Source organism: Cetorhinus maximus, chromosome 27 (assembly GCF_964194155.1).
Source record: "Cetorhinus maximus chromosome 27, sCetMax3.hap1.1, whole genome shotgun sequence".
Lineage (NCBI taxonomy): Eukaryota > Metazoa > Chordata > Chondrichthyes > Lamniformes > Cetorhinidae > Cetorhinus > Cetorhinus maximus.
The window spans coordinates 24,972,646-24,993,765 of record NC_135905.1 but is presented as its reverse complement, the minus strand read 5'-3'; the positions used below and the strand labels follow the sequence as shown (position 1 = coordinate 24,993,765).

Below are 21,120 nucleotides of genomic sequence, written 5' to 3'. Positions count from 1 at the left end.
ACAACTTTGGAATTTAGTGCCTCTGATCTACACTTCCCAGCTGTCAAACATCAGTGTAGCTTGGGTGCCACTAAGGCAGTTTTAGCTTGAACCTCAGATGAGGAGTAAGATCAGCAGAAACAGCAGCAGCAGGAGGCGCACTAGCAACAACAGGAGCAGCAACTTTCTCTTCAGCCAGCTACCACTCCACGGGAGAAAGGGGATGAGGGCAAAGCTCCAGTGCACAAGGCGTGATATATCCCCAACACAGGGATTACAGGCAGAAGATCGGCTTCCTGCACATGTCTGAGCACCAGTGCCTCAGAGGCTTAGGGTGGCATGTCAGGTGGTTGCTGACTTTGTAGCCTCTTGGATGAAGACCTCCTGCCAAGTGAACTAGCTGGGCATGCATTGCCGGTGGTCGTCAAAGTCACCATGGCCCTTACTTTCTTCACCTCTGTCTCTTTCCAGGGATCAGCAGGAGCTATTTGCAGAATCTTGAAATCTGCTGCTCACAAATGCATCTCACAGATGGCTGATGCTAGCCAAGGCTGGGACCTATGTGCACTTTGAAACTACTGAGACCAGTCGGAATGGGAAAGCCCTCAGCTTTTGGGTTCTGACTGGCTTCCCACAGATCCAGGGAGACATTGACTGTCCACATGTGGCAATCAAGGCACCTCCATATCACCCTGGAGTCTTCATCAATCACAAGGGCTTTCAGTCCATCAATTTGCAACTTGTGTGCAACCACAAAATGACCATCATTTTTGTTTTGCAAGATTCCTAGAGAGCTGCAATGATGCATTCATCATGCCCCCAGTCCAATGTCCCTGAACTCTTCACCGCTCAAAGCAGATTTAGCAGATGGTTCCTTGGAAAATTGATGACATCCATTCAGAGCTCCGACAATGATGCCCGAGAGAGAGAGAGAGACAACCAAAGTCACCTGACCATGCATGCTGTCATAGAGCAAGCATTCAGGATTCTCAGGATGCGTTTTAGGTGCCTGGACAGATCTGGGGGCACCATTCGGCGGACACCTGGACAATCTTTCAAGTTTCATCCTAGCAGGAATCCTTTAAATATTTCAGCTGAAACTGACTCATGTGGGTTGTCCTCACACCTCCTCGTTCTCATTGGTCGGAAAACCTGGAAGTCAAATGCAAATGCAGCAACTGCATTAAAAAGCTACTGATTAATGTGGTTCTGAAGCTTCCAGGTTCCCCAAGCACTCACAGCCTCCTCCGCCACTGCTTCTGCTGGTGCTGCTTCTTTCTTCCCTTCTCTTCCTCTCTTTTTTTCTCTCATTATCTTACTCTTGCTTTCTTTGTTTCTTTTTCTGACCATGAATGTGCAGCTGCTCAATGACCAGATGCAGACTCGTGTACATTATTGCCTAATGCCCTGAGCAAGCTAACCACTGCGTTGTAACGTGTGGTCAGCTCATTGTGCTACAGACACGAGCTTTCCCAAAAATCCCTCTGTGCTCGGGTCACATTCTCCCCCTGTATATTTGTAGAGGAGATTTTTTTGATTATTCAGAATTTAAATATGTGGTCAGAGGTTCACTGCTGTGGTCCTGTCTCTATTTGTTGAACAAAAGGGAAAAAACTGCCTGTAGTATCTTAAGTTTACTTTGAAGAAATTGAAACTAAATCTGCTTCAGCATCACAGACTTGTGGGGCACATTCAACTACAACTTGTTTCTATATAACACTTTTAGCTTAGTAAAACATTGCAAGGCACTTCACAAGAGCATAATCAGACAACAGTTCCCATTGAGGCAAAATACATTAGGACAGGTGCTCAGACAAAGAAGTAGGTTTTAAGCCAAGTCTTAAAGGAATTGAAAAAGGCAGAGAAGGAAATAGATTTGGGGAGGGAATTCCAGACTTTAGGGCCCAGACAGGGAGAGATGGTGGCATGGTGGTAATATCACCAGGCTGGTAATCCAGAGGCCCAGGCTGATGCTCTGGGGACATGGGTTCAAATCTGACCATGACAGCTGATGGAATTTAAATTCCATTAATAAAATCTGGAATTGAAAAGCTAGTCTCAGTAATAGTGATCATGAAACTGTCATTGATTGTAGTTAAAAACCCATCTGGTTCATTAATGCCCCTTTAGGGAAGGAAATCTGCCATCCTTTGTATGATCTACATGTGACTCCAGATACACAGAAATGTGGTTGACTTTAAATGCCCTCTGAAAAAGCCAAGCAAACCAGTCAGCCCAAGGGCAATTAGGGATGGGCAATAAATGGTGACCTTGCCAGTGGTATCCACATCCCGTGAAAAAATAAATTAAATAAAGACAGCTGAAGGCACAGCTGCCAGTGATGGAGTGAAGGAAGTGAGGGATAAGCAAGAAGCCAGAACAGGAGAAAAGCAGAAATCTCAAAGAGATATTGGGATGGAGGAGAATATAGAGGTAGGGAAGGGTGAGGTCTTGGAGGGATTTGAAAACAAAGATAGGGATTTTAAATTGGAAGCATTGCTGGACCAGGAGCCAGTGGAGGTCAGTGAGCACAGGGGTGATCAGTGAACAGGACTTGGTGCAAATTAGAATACGAGCAGTGAAGTTTTGGATAATTCTTGTATGATGCTGTAACTCTGAAAGCAAATGATGTGGAAGTCAGTCACACACGCCTGGAGGAGAGGGAAAGTGAGAGGTCCAAGCTGCTTTTATACACTGAACTGGTTCGCTTTGGCAAAAGTTCATTAAAGAAGGGTAGAGAAAGGAAGAAGGTGCAAAATGTGCCAAGATAAATAAATAGATCAGGTTAGAGAGGAAGCATTTTCTGCTAAGATTCTGTTCCTAAAAATCTGTAACAACCATAAATCTAATCAGTTGAGTTATTCATTCAATCAGCAAAAATTCCACACTGTCAAATATAGTCATGGAAAATTCTGCTGTCATCACGATAAACTGCCATCTCTAGACATGCGAGTGTGTGTGAGAAGGTGTCACACTGTATATCGGAGGGCAATGATAAAATTGTCTGTAGTCTGCAGACTTAGGATTTCTGTTGCTTCCTCAGATAGTGCAGCTATCAAGCTTTCATTTACACACGTCAGTGCCCATTTAGTGCGGTTATGTACAAATTCTCTCAAGACCTGCAGAATGTCTAGCATTACCTTATGAATCACACTAATAAATTAACACTTTAGATGCCCTGAGGTGACAGTTTTATGCTTGGAATCAATGTTATATGTGAGTGAGTGATATTCAACAGAAATTATTCTTCTCCCACTACTAAATAATAATAACTTTCAAATGAAAATATTTCAAATGTTCAACAACAACAGCTTATATCTATATATAGTACCTTTATCAAAGTAATACATCCCAAGGCAGTTCACAGTATTATCAAATAAAATATGACACCGAGACACATAAGAAGATCTTCAGTCAGAGGAAGTTTTTAAGGAGTGCCTTACAAGAGGAAAACAAAGTAGAGAAATGGAAAGATGTATGGAGGGAATTCTAGAGCTTATGGCCTAGGCAACTGAAAGATGGGCCACCAATGGCAGGGCGATTAAACTGGTGGAGGGGTACACATGTGGCCAGAATTAGATGAGCGCAGATATCTCAGAGGACTGTGGAGCTAAGAGATTGCAGAGATAGGGAGGAGTGAGGCTATGGGGGGGATTTGTAAAGAAGAATGAGATTTTTAAAATCAAGATATGGCTTGACCAGGAGCCAATGTAGGTCAGTGAGCACAGGGGTGGTAAGTGAACGGGCCTTGGTGCAAGTTAGGATGTGAGCAACAGAGCTTTGGATGGCCTCAGAAAGGTGCTGAGGTAGTTGTCAGCACACGTGTGAAAACTAATCCTGTGCTTTTGGATAACGTTGCCAAGGGGCAGAGTGTAAATGAGAAATAGGATGGGGCAAAAGACAGGTATTTGGGGGACATCAGAGATAACAGTAAGGGAGGAGGAAGAGAAGCCATTGCAAGTGATACTCTGGCTCCAGTTAGAAAGATAAGAATGGAACCAGGTCAGAGCATCCCACCCAGCTGGATGACTGGAGAGGTTCATTTATGATGTCTTTTTATATGTCACTGAGTTTTGATATCTCAATCACAAAATAGGTATAAGGAAAATGGATATCTTGAAATCATATTAAACTGAGTACTGAAATCAATTGCAGGTGGATTTAAAGGACTTCTATCTTTATTTGCTGCTATATCACTTTGCATAATATTATGTGAAAACTCTAAATATAGTTTATAGTCTGCTCCACATTTTCCTTTTAATTCACTTCTTGAAGTTCTTAGTTGCCACGATTCTATTGGTTTCCAGTTCTCATGTCCAATGGATATTCTTTATGTATAAGCCGAAGCTCTCAGTGTTGGTATGCTGGTCAATCATTAAAGGCATCATAATTATTGAATTTAATTCCCTCACTCTCACATTGTCTTTACAAAGTCTTCCCCAGCAAGGGCTTTGCTTCTCAATCATTAGCTCTCTGTGATTAGGAATTCATAAGCAATTTTTGTTATATTACAGCTTATGTGTGGAATGTGTGAAGTGTGAAGAACTGGTGCACCAGAATGCAGAGAGCTTACTTTTAAAAATATTGTTTTACACTATTCAAATACATTGTAACCTCAAGAGTTCCTTTGTTTCATTGTCCAAAGTTAATATTAGTCTACACTGATACCATTAGTGAAATAAATGACGTCAGCAATTTTATCTAAAACTTTTGTAGTTTCCTTCCTCTTAAAAGTACATCATTCTATAAACAGTCAATTTCATGTCCCCTCTTCTGAATGTTATGGTATGGAAATACATTCAAATGCAGTATCCCTTGCTTCATTCCTGACTGCATTAGTACAGCTGAATATTTTAATTGTTAATCAGTGTTGTTCAGACATGTAGATTCAATAAACCCTTTTGCACAATAATAAAGATGGGATATTCGGGCTGGTGTTAGATTAGGCCTATATTCTCTGGAGTTTAGGACAATAAGAGGTGATCTCACTGAAATGTATACAATTGACAGGTATATGCTGAGAGGCCATCTCTTTCAGCTGGAAAGTTTAGAACACAGAGTCATAATTTCACGATAAGGGGTCGACCATTTAGGACTTAGATAAGAAGAAATTTATTCACTCAGGGGATTGTGCATCTTTGGGATTCTCTGCCAGAGAAGGCTGCAGATGCTTAATCTTTGAGTATATTGAGAACTGAGATCAATATTATTTTAGACACTAAGGGGATCAAGGGTAGGAAAATGAAGTTGAGGTAGAAAATCTTATTGAAAGAACAGGTTTGAGTCGCTGCAAAGCCTACTCCTACTCCTATTTCTTATGTTCTTATGTTAACCCGTACAACTACAAAAAGCTTCAAATATGTCAGGGAGCCTGAACAGATCCAGTAATAAGTTTAAGCATTGCGATACATTGATCTCAACTTTATGACGGGGCCCCAAACTGAATCTTTGCATGGGGAACCTTGAACATATTCAAAAATATTGAACCCGCTTTTCCAGATATGAGATATAAAGGCAGCCAAATAAGATATCAGTGACCAAACATCAATATGATGCATGGAACTAAAATGGAGGAGGTTGAAGCTTGTTAGGAGTGCAGCTTGGGTATAATGCAGGATATTTGCTTTTTGTTCTATTTTCTTTCAAAGTTAAGTAGATTTCTTGACCAGCGATGAGTTACACAGCAGGTAGTCCCAATAAAATTTCTTCTAACCTTCTCCTTACCAGATTGAAGACAGTCACTACTTTGATGGACTAGTGTATTCTTCAGCTGACAAAACAAAAATAAATCAAAACATATAATTGGTCATACTCACCTTCTCTGCACAACAGAGAATTTGCTGTTGCTTTCAGTAAAAACCCAAAGCAATCATTATAGCAAGCTTGGCTACATTTTTACAGTTGTAAAGGAAAAACTTGTGTATACAGTGAACATAGGCAATGTCCATTTGTGCAGAGTGCACAAGACCAAAATTAGCACCACATTCTGTGTCAATCTGTTAATTAAATTCTGTTTACAACAGGCTAATTGTGTGATCATAAACCACACTATAGTTGGAGACCTTTTTGGGTTGGGTGGAGGGATGGTAGAAAATTAGTTATAACTCATTTTAATCCAAGGCTATGTGATTTTTTTTGATGAGCTGATTATGTGAACTAGTTTGACTGAGTTGTTTGACACTGGACTTGGCCTCTGCTTAGAAGCTTTGAATTTTTTTAACCCCAATGTTGAATGGATTCCAACACATAAAGCGTTAACCAATCAAGCACAACCAACACTACATTAACAAGGAAAATATACAAAATAATTTATGTATTGTCTCTTCATGAGTTACATTTTCTTCTTAATATTTCCATTGGGCATCAGGATGTTTTATAGCATGTGTAAAGTTATAGAAGTAACACTGAGCTGAACAGAAATATATGGATAATGCTTTCCTCAGACTTAAGTGTAACCAAATCATAATTCTTACCATTTTGAGCATTCCTCCCATAAGTATCAAGTTGAAAGGCGAATAACAAACAGAGAGAAGAGAAACAAGATTCTCATTAAGGGCTTGTTAACAGCTGTTGAAATCAGATGGAGGCAAACTTGTTCTACAACCCTCAGGGGAGAATTAAACCAAAAAGATTAATATATGTTTCTAGTTGAACCTGGCATTCATTTCCAAATGGAGGGCAAGCAGTCCACGTACCAATACAACACTGGTACAAACTCTGTTGTTCATTTGGATGCAGTATGGGTACAAACTGAGATTCTGCTCTTACTATAACACCTGCTGTACCCACATCCGATAGGCCTTGAATTTATGTCAGTTATTTGGACTTGAGTTTATGTCAAAATACTTGACTTAGGATTCATTTCAGTGAGCATTTCATTGATAACATTAGCAAATTGATCCATTACAAGTTAGCTTATCTTCAGCATGGCAATATTGTCACAGTATACAACTTTGATCAATGAAGCGAAGGGAACAACTCCCCGTAGTAATTGAAAATCATGTTTGAGCTGTTTGAATGTCAGAAATCTCATTTACATGGTGTAAAAGATTTTTCTGTATTTAATGAGTTAACAGTCATACACCAGCACAGCTAGGAAAATAATTACTAAAAGAAAAGCAATCTTACCAGATATGTTCTTAAGAAAGGTCTTCAAACTCCATAATGTTTAATCTCTGCTCTGCCATACGTTACCCTCTTCACACACAGGAATAGAAATAATCAGTGAGCAGTTCATTGCTACAGGCTGTTAAATATTTGTATCATCCTGGCTGTTATTATACAAATAGCTATCAACAGAATAAACATAAGCTATAATCATGATGCAGAATATGAAACATTGTTTTCTGTGCTTTTCAGTGTAATGAGTTGCCTTTGAATAGCTTTTGAATTTACAGTTCCTGTACGAAGACTATCTTAGGCCTTTTGCTAACTGTCTGGTATCATGGAGTATGAAAAGGGTTGGAAAAAATAGAACTTTGGTACATCCATCCAGCTCCATTATTAAGAAAATATCATATCCCATGATATTTTTCATATCCATCTACAAGAAGTTATCCAACTGCTTCATGAATTTGTTAATACGATCAGCTCCTATTGTCTCTCTTTGTGACTCATTCCATACATGAACCTCTCTCTGCATAAATCTAAATCTAAACTATCTGTTCATCCTTCCCTTGTTAAGTTTGAGGCTGTGCCCTCTTGTTTTAGAATCTGTGACTTTTGAAACACAGTTACTTACCTTATCTATTATCTTTAGGATTTTAAATATATCCTAATTAAATAGGTAGTTGTTTCTTTGGGCCAAGGGATGTCTGAAAGTCAAGTCTTTCTGCTAGGATTTACATAACCTGTGCAAGTTTTTAAATGGGTAACTTGTTATAAAATGGAAGCAGAGTATTCATTCTCAGATTCTCTCACCATGCTCTTGTGAGGCCAATCACAAAGCACAGTTGTTGATAGTTCTACAGAAACTTGGACCCAATCCCTACTCCTACTTCATGACCATGAGTTGCCCTTCAGGTGAAAATCAGAATGGAATAGAATTAAGATTTTCGAAGATTTTAATATAAAATATTCATGTGTATTTGCTCGAGCTTCAGGAGTTAAAATAAAACCAGATATCACATGGTACAATAAAACTCGATTATACAAGCTTGCTCTTTACCATGATACTGAGGGCCTGTTCTCAATCTTCCACAATCCCTATGGTCCAAAAAAAGTCACAATAAGTTCAAGAATTCCATCCTACTGGGAATATGCATCAGCTGCTTCTTGTTGCCATTGTGTCCTTAGACATCGTCTATGATGCTGCAATGCTACTGCACTATTGTAAATAAATAACAAAAAAAATGTCTTCTCCGCCGATGCTGCCAGACCTGCTGAGTTTTTCCAGGTATTTCTGTTTTTGTTTTGGATTTCCAGCATCTGCAGTTTTTTTTTTAAATTTTTTTTTTAACATGTTAACTTCTGCAGAGTATCAATTTGTCTATAGTGTTGTGGAGTGACATAATTCAGAAACTTTGCAATGCACTCATGGAGTTAGATGTTTATGATCTATTTGTGAGTCTCCAAATAGAATTAGGACTATTGATTCTGGCATGAATGCTAATTGGGAAAGGGAGTACAAGTCTGACTGATGTTGCACTAATGTATTTTTATCATCAGTATTCTTTTCCCATATCATATTAAGATAAGAATGGTTTGCTCCCAGTCATAGACTTTAATGGAAGCTGTGAACAAGATGAAAGATACCCCTGGAATGTTCAAGCATTGTCATACTACAGGTACTGACCTCATACTGGTAAGCGTATAGAGCAATGTGACCCAAGTTCTACTGCCAACTCCTATATTATTTTCTTTCTAGGAAGAACAGAACTCTGCACATATTTTCTTCTGCATGTGCAGAGTATTCTACTCACCAAGAAGAAAACAGTATCAGAGGACTAAACAGTGATAAATGTGACTCCACTGATCAACATGGGAGACTGTGCTAAGCCAGAAAGTTATAGGTCTTTTTAGTTCTGTTCTTACTTAACATCCAGGAGTCCATAAATATAGGATAAAGTTGGACTTGGACAAACATAAGTTGATCAGTATGGCTTTCTGAAAAGTAAGTTGAGCTTCACCAACATTTTAGAATTGTTTGACGATCTAACAGGGAGGTTAGATAAAAAAACCTTTAATTTATAATTTATGTTGATCTTCAGAAAGCATTTGGTACCACACAGAAACTTTGAGCACATGAAACTAAAGGAAATGTAGCCATAGACAGAGGGATATAATTGAACGAAAGAAGGGAAAGAACAGAATAAGACAAGCAGTATGATTGAAAAGATGTGCGGAGTGGCATATCAGAGTTCTATGCTGAAATCCATTGTATTTACAATTTACCTAAAGGACCTGTGCTTGGACTTTGGGGAAATAGTGAATATTGACTAAGGTTGTGGAAAAACTGTAGCACAATTTAGAAAGATGGGCAATAGATGCTAATAGATGTTCAATGCACAAAAAAATGATAAGTAAGAATATGAAAGAAAGCATACTTTAAATGGTAAAATTTTAAATGGAGCTAAGCAGAAGAATGGAATATAGACTACTAACAGTGGTAGCTCAAATAGTCAAGGTCATAAAATAAGACAGCAGAATCCTCAGTTTCATAACTAGAGGTGTTGAATCCAAAAGTTTGAATCTGTACAAGAGGCTAGTTAGGCCATAGTTTGAGTACTGGGTCCAGTTTTGGGCACCAGGTTTAAATTGAGATTAAGGGATTACCTGATTGAGATCTTCAAAGATTAGGAAGATTATGGTAAGGCAAATAGTGATAGATTGTTTCCACTGGTCAACCAGATAGCTAATAGGGACCTGAAATTTAAAATAAACCCAAAAACTATTAAATGACAAGAGTAGGGGAAAAAAATCTTCACATGAAGGCTGGTTATAATTTTCCACCACAATCCATTGCTGAAGCAGAGTCTGTTTGTTATTTTAATAGGGAATAAGATAGTGGCCTAAAAATTGAATATTAAACAGCACAGGGAGCAAGCTGGAGAGTGGGATTAGACAAGATAACTCATGCAGAAAAATAATGTAGACACTTGGGGGGGAAGGAGTTGAGGGTGCGGGGATGGGGCAAATGGCAGAAATAATGTGCTGTAATGTTCCATGGACATGATTGTTCCCAGGTGGTCCAATGGAGCGGCTCTGAGCTTGTTTGCTGATAACAGTCTCACATTTCTTCCCTAAGGAGCTTGAGGTGCCTTCACTGCCCAAAACACTGCAGAGTACACCACTGTGGCGTAACAAGCTTATTAGGGTTAATCTTTCAATTGGTCAATTAATAAGAAGCTCTCGGGAGCTGATGCCTACCGAAAGTACGCACAGGATACTGACAAAAAAATATAAATCAGGCCAGTACTTGTTTCAGTGCTGAAATCCAAGCAATGCCAACTTGGCGTCCACCCCTTCTATATCACCCTCCAATGTACACTGTATAAATGAACATAGAAAAAGGCAATCATTCAGATAAAGTCAGAGCTGCTGAGAAGTGTAAGTGGAAACACCTCCTCTACCTGTGCCCTAACAAACAATTTTAAAGACCTCTGTTGGGTTACCTCTCAGCCTTTTCTAGAGAAAGGAGCCCCAGCCTTTTCTAATAGCTGAAAGCTTTCCTTGGGATTATCCATTAAGCAGCCACTGTCCAGTAAAATCTCCGGGTGGTAGGAAGGCTATGCCAGGGGGACTGGGTTAAATAAAAAACAACCACCGCAAATAAATCTGAGCTGAAGAAAACCACCAACACACACAACCAGTTGTGGAAACAAGGTGCGGATAGCAAACAGAATTAATTTGGGTCACTTGCAGGCAAAACGTTAGGAAGCACTGCAATTTCCAGCATTTGGAGACTGTTATTCATTGGTGTCGAGTGAGCAGTCTGTTTCGGTCCATGTGTGAATTCGGGAGCTGCCAAATGGCTACGTTTCATCTTTGTGTGATATGGTCATGAGTGACAGTGTCGAAAGGGGTCGGGCGAAGCTGCGGCACTTTTAACGTTGGTTTCAGTTCCCTAAGTAAAGTGCTGCTGGTGTGTGTGTGTGTGTCCCAGTATTGCCTGTCTCTTATCCTTGTAACTCGGATTATAACGGTCCGTTTGACCCAGTGGGCTACATGTTCAGGAGCAGACTGCAGCATTTGAAATTTCTGCCCCGTGCTTGTTGGCCCTTTAAAAAGAAACTCTTCACAGCAGTTTAAAAATAATCGGATGTGTTTGGTGGGAGGAGGAGGGAAGGTGCACGTCACTCACGATCAAAGTGGAGATTCCGACCTGAAACCCGCCCTGTCACGTTGAAAAATAAATAAATTATGTTAAGCAGACGTATGGCTGGAAATAGCATTGATAAACCAGAGCAGTGAAGGACTGTGCTAGGTTCCCGTTAAGACTGGGGATGGTTTCATTGCTGACCCGTAACTACCATCTGTGTGGATCAGGCTGAGTGCACAGAGTTACTGTTCTTAGCAAGAGTTGTGGGAGACCTCAGACTTCAACTTTTCTGCTTCATTTCCAGTGTGTATCCAAGTGAACAACCGCGGCCGACGGGGAATCTATAAAGTTAGCCACTGTTTTTTTTTTTCCGTAGTTGTTTTCGGAGACATTTGCACGGCCAATTCCCCTGGATCAGCTCCCATGAGTTGAGGATTTTTACGGCGAGTCTCGGCTCCATAAGGCTGCGTGCGAGTTGAGCGACTATGGAAGGTTCTCCGAAGTCGACACGGGAGGCGAGTCGCCCGGCTTTCCGAAGGACCTGTAATGCATCTCAGATGTTCCAGCGCTGGCGACACTGTCCAGACATCTCTGGGGTCGTGTGCTGTCTCCTGTCAATTGTGTCTCTCGGGTTTTGCATTCTGGTGCATTACAGGACTTCAGATCTGCAAACTCGCGTCTCACATTTGGAGGCAGAAAGGCAGGCTTTCTCAACCCGGTTCTCAATGGACCAAATGGAACCGGCTATTTTTAACAGAGTAGATCAACTCCTGGACGAGGTTGGTGCAGTGACTGCCTTGCAAGAGTGTTAAAACTCCGAAACTGCAAGTATTCCTTGCAAGCTATCATTTATCATTGCATCGCATTGTTAGTGTGATTGCAAATTGTATATTTAATTACAGCTCGTAAATAAAAGATAATCTTTTCCGCCAAACCCTGAAGCGAAGTTAAACAAATACTTAGGTTTCCAGCAACTTGGTCCAAAACACATGCCCAACTATTTATTGCAAATACGCAAAAAAAAGAATTGCCTGGGCTTTTATTGTATCACAGTTGGCATCGGCTTAAAGAATATCGCACTGAAGCATTTCCACCTTCTGCCAAAAACACTTTCACTCCCTCCCCCCACCCCACCCCCCCAAAAAAAACCACTTTCTTAAATATATTGAGAGTACAGTGAAGCTCCCAGCCGCTGGGATTTTAAAGATCTGCTTATTTACAGCAACAAAATGCTAGCAGAACAATGATAGTTTAGTGACAGTTTTAACCGCTGTATGAAATTGCTATTCAGGTTATTTATTTGAGTGGCTGGTGGGGTTGCGGGGTGGGGGGGTTATTTGCTGCAAAACAGTGCGTGCAAAGCTCCAACTAGTATTTGTCTGATTCCAGAAACTGAAGGCACGTTTACCCAAGATTCGAGTGGTTCGCAGTGTTCCTGGTGGCTGTGTGTGTCCCCCAGGTAAGTGCTGACCAGGCATCCCACTTCCAATCAGCATCTCACCAGTAGCAGAGGGTCCCCTCCAAGGGGGTGAACTGAAGCACCCAGCGTTGTATCAGTGACACATTTATTACAATGAGGGTGAGGGAGGGCAGTACAGTCAGTTTCGAAGCTCCAGTTAAAGGTTTGGTGGTGAACTTTGGCTAAGGGGCGGCAAGCCCCTTTGAGGATCTCAATCAAATATTTGCACATCTTCCCAATTCCATCTATCATCAGCACACTGATGGATGAGGATAACCTTTTCACTGTGGCGTGGTAATAATATATTGCCAGAGAAAGTTGGGATAGATCCCTAATTGAATAATCACCTCCACATATATCACCAAATGCAAATGTTGCAAAGGCGCGACAGAAAAGACGAGAATATTTCGAAAAGCTGCAATAGCACCGAGAGGGTTAACATTTGATGTGGTGTAGGGTGTCTAGAGTTGGATTTAAGATTATAGTTGCGGAAAAGATTAAAGCGTTGGTTGCTGGCACGGTTGGAAATGCTATTCTAGCCCTCTTGCGACAGCAATCTATAAAATCTACCGCTGAAGCTATCTGTTACCTTACAGTAATTATCATCATTATATCAGCCGGACTTGCTGCACACAAAAGTACTCCCATTTTCACTGCTTTTACATCATATCTAATATGAAACACGATGGATTGTTTTTAATGGTCCATGTCATTGGAAGCAGAAAGTAAATTCTTATAAAACACAGAATGGAGGATTGCACTAACCACCCTCGTCCCTTCTTAATTTGTAAAGAAAACTTTAATTTGTAGTTTCCCAGAGAAGGTAGGGATAGGGATAGGCAATAAATGCTGGCCTAGCCAGCGACACCCACATCCCTTGAATGAATAAAAAGATGTCGTTAAGTATTTGCGCAGATGAATAGATTCACATTGCTGCTGCCTTCTTCCTCAAATCAGTTCTCCAGCTGGCTGCATGTGTTGCCGCTCAGGTCCTAAAGCCAGGCCTCCTCCTGTCTGGATGGGGCCCGAGGTGGTTCTCGACCGTAATGCCTGCAGGCGGCCTGGCCCGCTGCCTTCCAGAGGCCATCAGGGATCTGTTGGGAGATTGAGTGAGGAAGTAGACCAGGACTGGGATAATTCCAGAGTGTAAAGCAAGTCTCCCTCTCACTTCCCAAATAACTTCACATATTGGATTACTTTGAGGTATAACACAGTTTAAGTAGGCAAACTTCAAGAGTACTGGTTACAAATTAAAGACTTGCACTCCTACACATTAAAACAGCGACTTTTCGAAAGTACTTCATTGACTGTAAAGCACTTTGGGACATCCTGTAGTCCTGAAAGGCTACAGAAAGGCTATAGAAATGCAAGTCTTATCTTTTCCAGTAGTCGTCTGAACTTTTCTATTTTAAAATATCAGATTTAGGGTCTGTGAGTATGAGATGGCCAATAATAAATCCAAAATGAAATTGAGGAGAAACTTTCTTTATCCAGAGAGTGGTGATAATATGGTTTAGGTGAATAATAAAGGAAAGTTGGATAAGTACATGAGGGAGAAAGGAATAGAAGGTTATATGAGGTAAGGTGGGAGGAGGCTCCGGTGGACAAATGACCTGTTTTTGTGCTGTAAAAATCTGTCATTTAAAATAACGATGAAGGTTTGTAGACAGTAAAGGAAACATTTCCCGGGGCTGCAGAGAGGTGTGTGTTTTGGCGATGTATTATTAGATCATTAATTCTTTTCTAGAACAGTTCCCAATATGGGCTGGAATTTTACGGCCCGATCGCAGCAAGCAGCGAGCCATTCTAAACTCCATTGACTTCGGCAGGAATGTAAAATCCCGCTGGTCTAACTCTCCGTCCTTGGTAGGGATTTGAAACTACGCAATATCGGAAATATAGGTCATGTCTGATACAGTCTGAAAAGAAAGATGGGTTAACAGGTCATGGGACCAGCTTCTCAGAGATGGACAGAGAAAGTTGCTGAGACTGTTAAGAACATAAGAAATGGGAGCAGGACTAGACCACATGGCCCATTGAGCCTGCTCCGCCATTCAGTTCGATCATGGCTGATCTTGGGCTTCCACTCCATTTTTCTGCTCACTCCCTGAGATCTGTCTATCCCAGCCTTAAATGTATTCAACGATGGAGCATCCACAACCCTCTGGGGTAGAGAATTTCAAAGATTCACAACCCTTTGAGTGAAGAAATTTCTCCTCATCTCTGTCCTAAATGATCAGCCCCTTATCCTGAGACTGTGCCCCTGTGTTTTTGTTTCCATTGTTCGGGGAATCTATCTCTCAGCGTCCACCTTACCAAGCCCCTTCAGAATTTTGTAGGTTTCAGTGAGATCGCCTCTTGCTCTTCTAAACTCCAGAGAATATAATCCCAATTTATTCAGCCTCTCATAATAGGACAACACCCTCATCTCAAGGACCAATCTAGTGAACATTTGCTGTACCGCCTCCAATGCAAGTATATCCTTTCTTAAATATGGAGATCAAAGTTGCACACAGTACTTCAGATGTAGTCTCATCAAAACCATTTACAACCGATGCAAGATTTCTTTATTTCTGTACTCCAATCCCCTTGCAATAAAGGCCAACATGCCATTTGCCTTCCTATTTGCTTGCTGCACCTGCATGCTAACCTTTTGCATTCCTCATATAAGCACACTCAAGTCTCTTTGAACAACAACACTTACAAGTTTCTCACCTTTAAGAAATGTTCTGCTTTTTTATTCTTATGACCAAAGTGAATAACTTCACATTTCCCTAAATTATACTCCTTCTGTCATCTTGTTGCCCACTCACCGATCCTGTCTATATCTCTTTGCAGCCCCTCTGTGTCCTCCCCACAGCTTACCTTTCCACCTAGCTTGGTATCATCAGCAAACTTAGATACATTACTCTGTCTCTTCATCTAAATCGTCAATATAGATTGTAAATAGCTGAGGCCCCAGCACTGATCCTTGCGACACTCCACTATTCACTGCCTGCCAACTTGAAAAAGCCCTGTTTTTGCCCACTCTGTTTTCTATCCATTAACCATCCTCTATCCATGCTAATATATTACTCCCAACTCCATGAGCCCTTATTTTTCCTATTAACCTTTTGTGTGGCATCTTATTGAATGCCTTAGGTATACTCCTTCTATTGGTTCCCCTTTATCTACCCTACTAGTTACATACCCAAAAAAGTTTAATAAATTTGTCAACAGGATTTCCCTTTAGTAACACCATGCTGTCTTGTTCTAATCACACTATGCTTTTCTAAGTGCATTGTGAAGACTTCCTTAATATTAGATTCCAGCAGTTTCCCAACAACTGATGTTAGGCTAAATGGCCTGTAGTTCACTGCTTTCTCTCTCCCTCCTTTTTTGAAAAGAGGTGTAACATTTGCTAATTTCCAATCTAGTAGGACTGTTCTCGAATCTAAGGAATTTTGGAAGATCATAGTTAACATATCCATCATCTCTGCAGGTATCTCTTTTAGAACCCTAGGGTGTAGGCCATCAGGTCCTGGGAATTTGTTGGATTCTAGTCCCTTAAGTTTCACCAATATTTTATCTCTGCTGATATTAATTTCCCTAATTTCTTCACTCTTTTTAGCCCCTGGGTTATTATCTATTTCTGGTATGGAACTTGTGTTTCTACTGTGAAGACAGACACAAAATATTTGTTGAATGCCTCCATCAAATTCCTCATTCTCCATGATAATTTCTCCTGTCTCTGCTTCTAAGGGACCAACGTTTACTTTAGCTACCCTCTTCCTTTTTATATACTTATATAAGCTCTTACAATCTGTTTTATATTTTGGCTAGTTTACTCTCATATTCTACTTTTTCCCTTTTTATCAACTTTTTAGTGGTCTTGCTGAAAAAAGAGGCACGTCGAATCTTTTCATCTTGCACTCATCAGGACACTTTGCAAGAATCCCAATATAAGAGTACTAAGTATATTAGTATTCTTGTCCTGATGGGTGCAAGACAGAAAGCTTAGACATGTCTCTTTTGTCAGCAATACTCAAGTTCTGTACTACCAAAAAGACAATTTTTGGTGGTCCTTTGCTGGTTACTAAAACACTTTTGTGTTCGTGAAACTGAGCCATGAAACTGAGTTCAAGGAAAAGAGAACAACAAATGAAAATGAAATATACTGCTAGGTGATCTTCACTTACAGTCCTCACCTCTCTCCTTTAGCTTAGATCAGTCCTTGCTCTTTGCAGTGTTAGTGAAGAGTTTCTACCCACAGTGTTTAAACCTCCTTTTCCTCCAGGTGCTACCTGACTTGCCGTATATTTACAGCTCTTCTGTGTTTATGCTTTAGATTTGTATATTTTATCTCCTCAATGGTACTTTTTAAAAAAAGCATAGGAACAAAGTTGAGTTATTGGCTGTGTGTCATTCGAGAGTTGTGCTTTTCTGTATTGAAAGATTAAAATGTAAATTTACTAATATTTTGCCTGAAAAACACATGTTGACTGCGCTGATAAGGACCTCAGCAATAATTTTGTTTTGATACAGTTTATACAGTCCATTAGGTACACATCTGGGTTTTATTTTAATTTTTCCACCCACATTTGGATCTTGTGGAAGTAAGTATCATTGATGTCAGAAAAAATTACTTTAAACCCAGACCACATGACCACAGCCACTGATTGAATGAATACATGTGTGACCCAAGCGGTGGTTGTTGTGTTCACCCACAAGAAGTGAATTGGGAAGCAACAATTGCATTCTAAATCTACAGTGACAGATAAAGTAGACTTCTTCGGCAAGAGAAGTTGTAAAGCTGGTAAAATTGGCTTGTCTCAAGATTCACTATCTGCAGTAGAAAGCTGAAACCTGATGTATATCTGTATTATGATGGGGTGGTTTGGCAGATAGCTGATTGGAACTGAGTTAAATATTTATACCATACTAGAAATCTGGTTAGCCTTAGAGGAAGAAATTATTTTATTGCCCATCAGTCCTGTATGCAAATGTTCAACTTAATAAAATTAAAATTAATTACAAATATATCCTGTAATAATAATGTATAAGAAATGTATATTACTTTAAGTCCATTGCTAACATATTACACATTATGACATTTAATTTCTCTAAAGTTTTAACCATTGGAAAAATCTGTTTTCCTGTAGTGGATCTGGCAGAGTAAAGGCTGTAAATAATTCTCCTGTCAACAGCCAACTCACTTATTTTATAGGTGTTTAGTTTATTACATGGAAACTGGCCTGTAGCTTGGTTCTGTCAGGCAATGAAGGCCACTCGTTTACCTACATATTTCAGCATCATTTTAAACCAGTCCTAGTGATAACGATGCTCGAACCCAATTATCTGGGCACAGGATTCTAGTACAGCTGACTTTATTTGATCCCACTATTCTGGAATTAAGCTGGATATGTGAAGATTTTCCAGATTGGTCATGAGCTGCATTTGGAATTCCTCTCTTTGGTCGCACTTCTACCTAACTATATACCGCTGTGCTGGATCTACACAGCTTCACACTGAAAACAAACAAACTACTCAAAGTGCTGTGGATTCAGGAAGATTGAAATAAAATAGAAAATGCAGGAAATACTCAGCAGGCCTACAGCATCTGTGAAGAGAGAAACGGAGTTAATGGGCGGAACTGTCCCTGATTTGCACTAAGTGCGGTAGCAGGTGGGAAAAGAACGTTTTACCCGCTGGCTGCAATGGTGGCTTTTCACGCCATATCGTCCCAATCCCACCTCATTAATCGTGCATTCCTGGGAAACATGCCCTTTCCATGGTGGGCGGGCTCTCATTTGCCCACCACGCCATCACGTCGCCGCTTCATCATGGCAGGCGCCATATTTAAAGTGCAGCCATGCGCACACCTCTCAGTTCTTCCAGCCCAGGACTGCTGCACAGAAGAAGTGGTCCTAAAAGGCAAGAAGACTGCAGCCCTGCGATTCAGTAATACATCCCTGGAATGCCTTTTCGAGGCTGTGGAGACCCACCGTGTTGTCCTCTACCCCAGCCCTGGCTGCAGGAGATCCAGCAATCTCACCACTCTGGCTTGGTAGGCGATGGCACAGAAGAGGTTGGCCATCCAATGCAGTAAAAGGATGAATGATCTCATCTGTGCCACCAGGGTAAGGCAACCATCCCATTATTCTAATCTCACACACTCAAGCCCATCACACATCAGTAGCATCTCACTCACTGCCAATTCAAGGGACATCACCGCTCACACTCTCACACACAACCTCACATCTCCATCTGGCCTCGTCTCCTCTGGAGGCTGCCTCCTCAGCCCTCACCATCTTGAGGCCACTTGCACAGATCAACTTGTTCCCCCACACACACCGTGGGATACCCCGTTCCCCAGTACAGCCCTCACCCTGCAGCCTCTTCCCTTGCCTGAGACCATTTCTTCCACTTCCCAAGCAAGCCCTGGCCCTGCAGCCATTGAAAAGCCACCCCCGCCTTATGGCTGGTCTGGTAGGTAGAGACCTGCCCATGAGCCCCGCTAAAATGGGTGCTGCCTGCGAAGCCTGGCGCTGATGACTGCGAGTGCTGCCCGAAACAAGGTAGGCAAACAAACCTCGAAGTCCCGAGCAAATTGCAGCCCGCCAGGTGCACGTCGCGTATGTTCAGTCGTGAAACACATCAGCGTGATTGCTCGGACGATCCAGCGTGGGGGGTATGATTCCGGCAAGCTAGGCTTATAATGATATGGAGATGTATTATAATGGATTTCCAATGGTGGAAAATGCAGCCTGCCATTGATGGGCAGAGCAGATGATTTCAAACTGGTTCCGTAGCGTCATGAAATTGATTTTTGGATTCTCGCCATATTGTCCGTTCACACCGCCAAACACGCCTGCTGCCAATGGGCACGGAAGATTCCATTCAATGTCATAGGTCACTGAACCCAGTGTTCAGACAAAGAGCCACAGACCTAAACTCCGTTTCTCTCTCCACAGTTGCTTTCATACCTGCTGAATGTTTCCAGCATTTCTGTTTTTAAACCAGTGAGGACGTCACATTACCATCACAATACATTGTCAAAAAATTCTGCAACAAGCTCATATTCTAGAATAGCCAACATAACAGTCTCAGTCATACATATTTGTCAGAATTTTCAGTAGGCAATGCCTTGTGTGAGTACTTGTCCCTCTTGAAGTTTATTTAGTTGTTTGTGCTTCAACTTATGTCGGCATTGTCTTCATTCAATGCTTACAGTATTGCTGCACCATATGCGTGAAACCAGAATGTGGGGACTCACGACTATTTCCAGCCCTATATTATATTGGACAATGAAGGTACCACCATATGAGATCCTACAGCTACCTTTACTCATCAATAGTGGATTTATTGCACTTGCCTCTAATGGGAACAGCACTGTTAGGAAAGGTGCTGTCAGTGTGAATTATTTGAAGACTAAAGACAACCTCTGATTTTACTTTAAAATATAAACTGTCCTAAAGTCAGTTGATGCTGAGCTGATGGACAGACTACTTGCTTATCGTCAAGAAAAGATAACCTACTTTGTTTCTGATTGGCTAAGGAATTTTTTAAGGATTGCACTGTAATGGTGGAAACTTATTAGATACAGTAGGTTACATTTGGTTGTAAACACATAATGAATATGCTTCTTCCTTGTTTTCAAATTAAACTTGTGAATGATGACATTATGATTAACTTGTGTATATTTTGGAAACCGGGTATTGCTACACAAGAGCATAAAAATCCTCAACTTTCAGAATCCCAGAACTCTTTTTAAAATGTTCGTATACTTCTAAGAATCAACCAAGGCAGTTCTGCACCAAAAGATATCGCTTCAGAGAAATCTGTATACATGATTTCAACAGTTCAGAGTATTGAGAATTTCCGGTGGCACTCCTGAGAATTCAGGTCAAGAGTCTCTTGTAAGTTCTCAAGTTACCAGAAGCTCTTATCCAATTTTATCAGATTGTACTCACGAAGCAAAATCTTCTATGTTGATTTAAAATGCATAAAGAATTCCACAGTGATTGAAAAAAATGGCTGGTATGAATGGATATCACTATTAGCTAGTGCAAAAAAAAAATCTTATGAGGGTTTGTGTTACCTGGTCTCAACGGTAAGTTGGGTGTAAAGTGACTTTGGTTGTGACTGTTTTTCTCATGCTTTCAGTGTTTGTATAGAATGTCTCTTATTACCATGTGAGTGGCATATATCTAAGAAAATAATGAATTACTTTGCATTGCTTGAATGATTGGTTGAGCTAACAAGCTTAGAGTAATTAACTGCAGAAGTTGTGCCATGAGTCAGGTGTTATGGATTTAAGACCTACTCCAGGGTCGTGAGCACATAGTCTAGTTGGAAACTTCAGTGTAATAATGAGTAAGGGTGTGGGGCTAAACCAAAGCCCTGTCTGTATTTTCAAGTAGCTGTTAAAGATCCCACGGCA

General features: G+C 40.8%; 1 protein-coding gene across 1 annotated transcript in view; it reads left to right on the top strand.

The window, feature by feature from the left end:
• Positions 1 to 11,347: 11,347 nt before the first annotated feature.
• Positions 11,348 to 21,120, top strand: part of col13a1 (collagen, type XIII, alpha 1) — a 227,927-nt gene continuing 218,154 nt past the window's right edge. The window contains exons 1-2 of the mRNA XM_078530917.1: positions 11,348 to 12,018; positions 12,629 to 12,698. Coding sequence (XP_078387043.1) covers positions 11,725 to 12,018; positions 12,629 to 12,698 — 364 coding nt within the window. The 5' untranslated portion in view covers positions 11,348 to 11,724. The remainder of the gene's footprint in view (positions 12,019 to 12,628; positions 12,699 to 21,120) is intronic.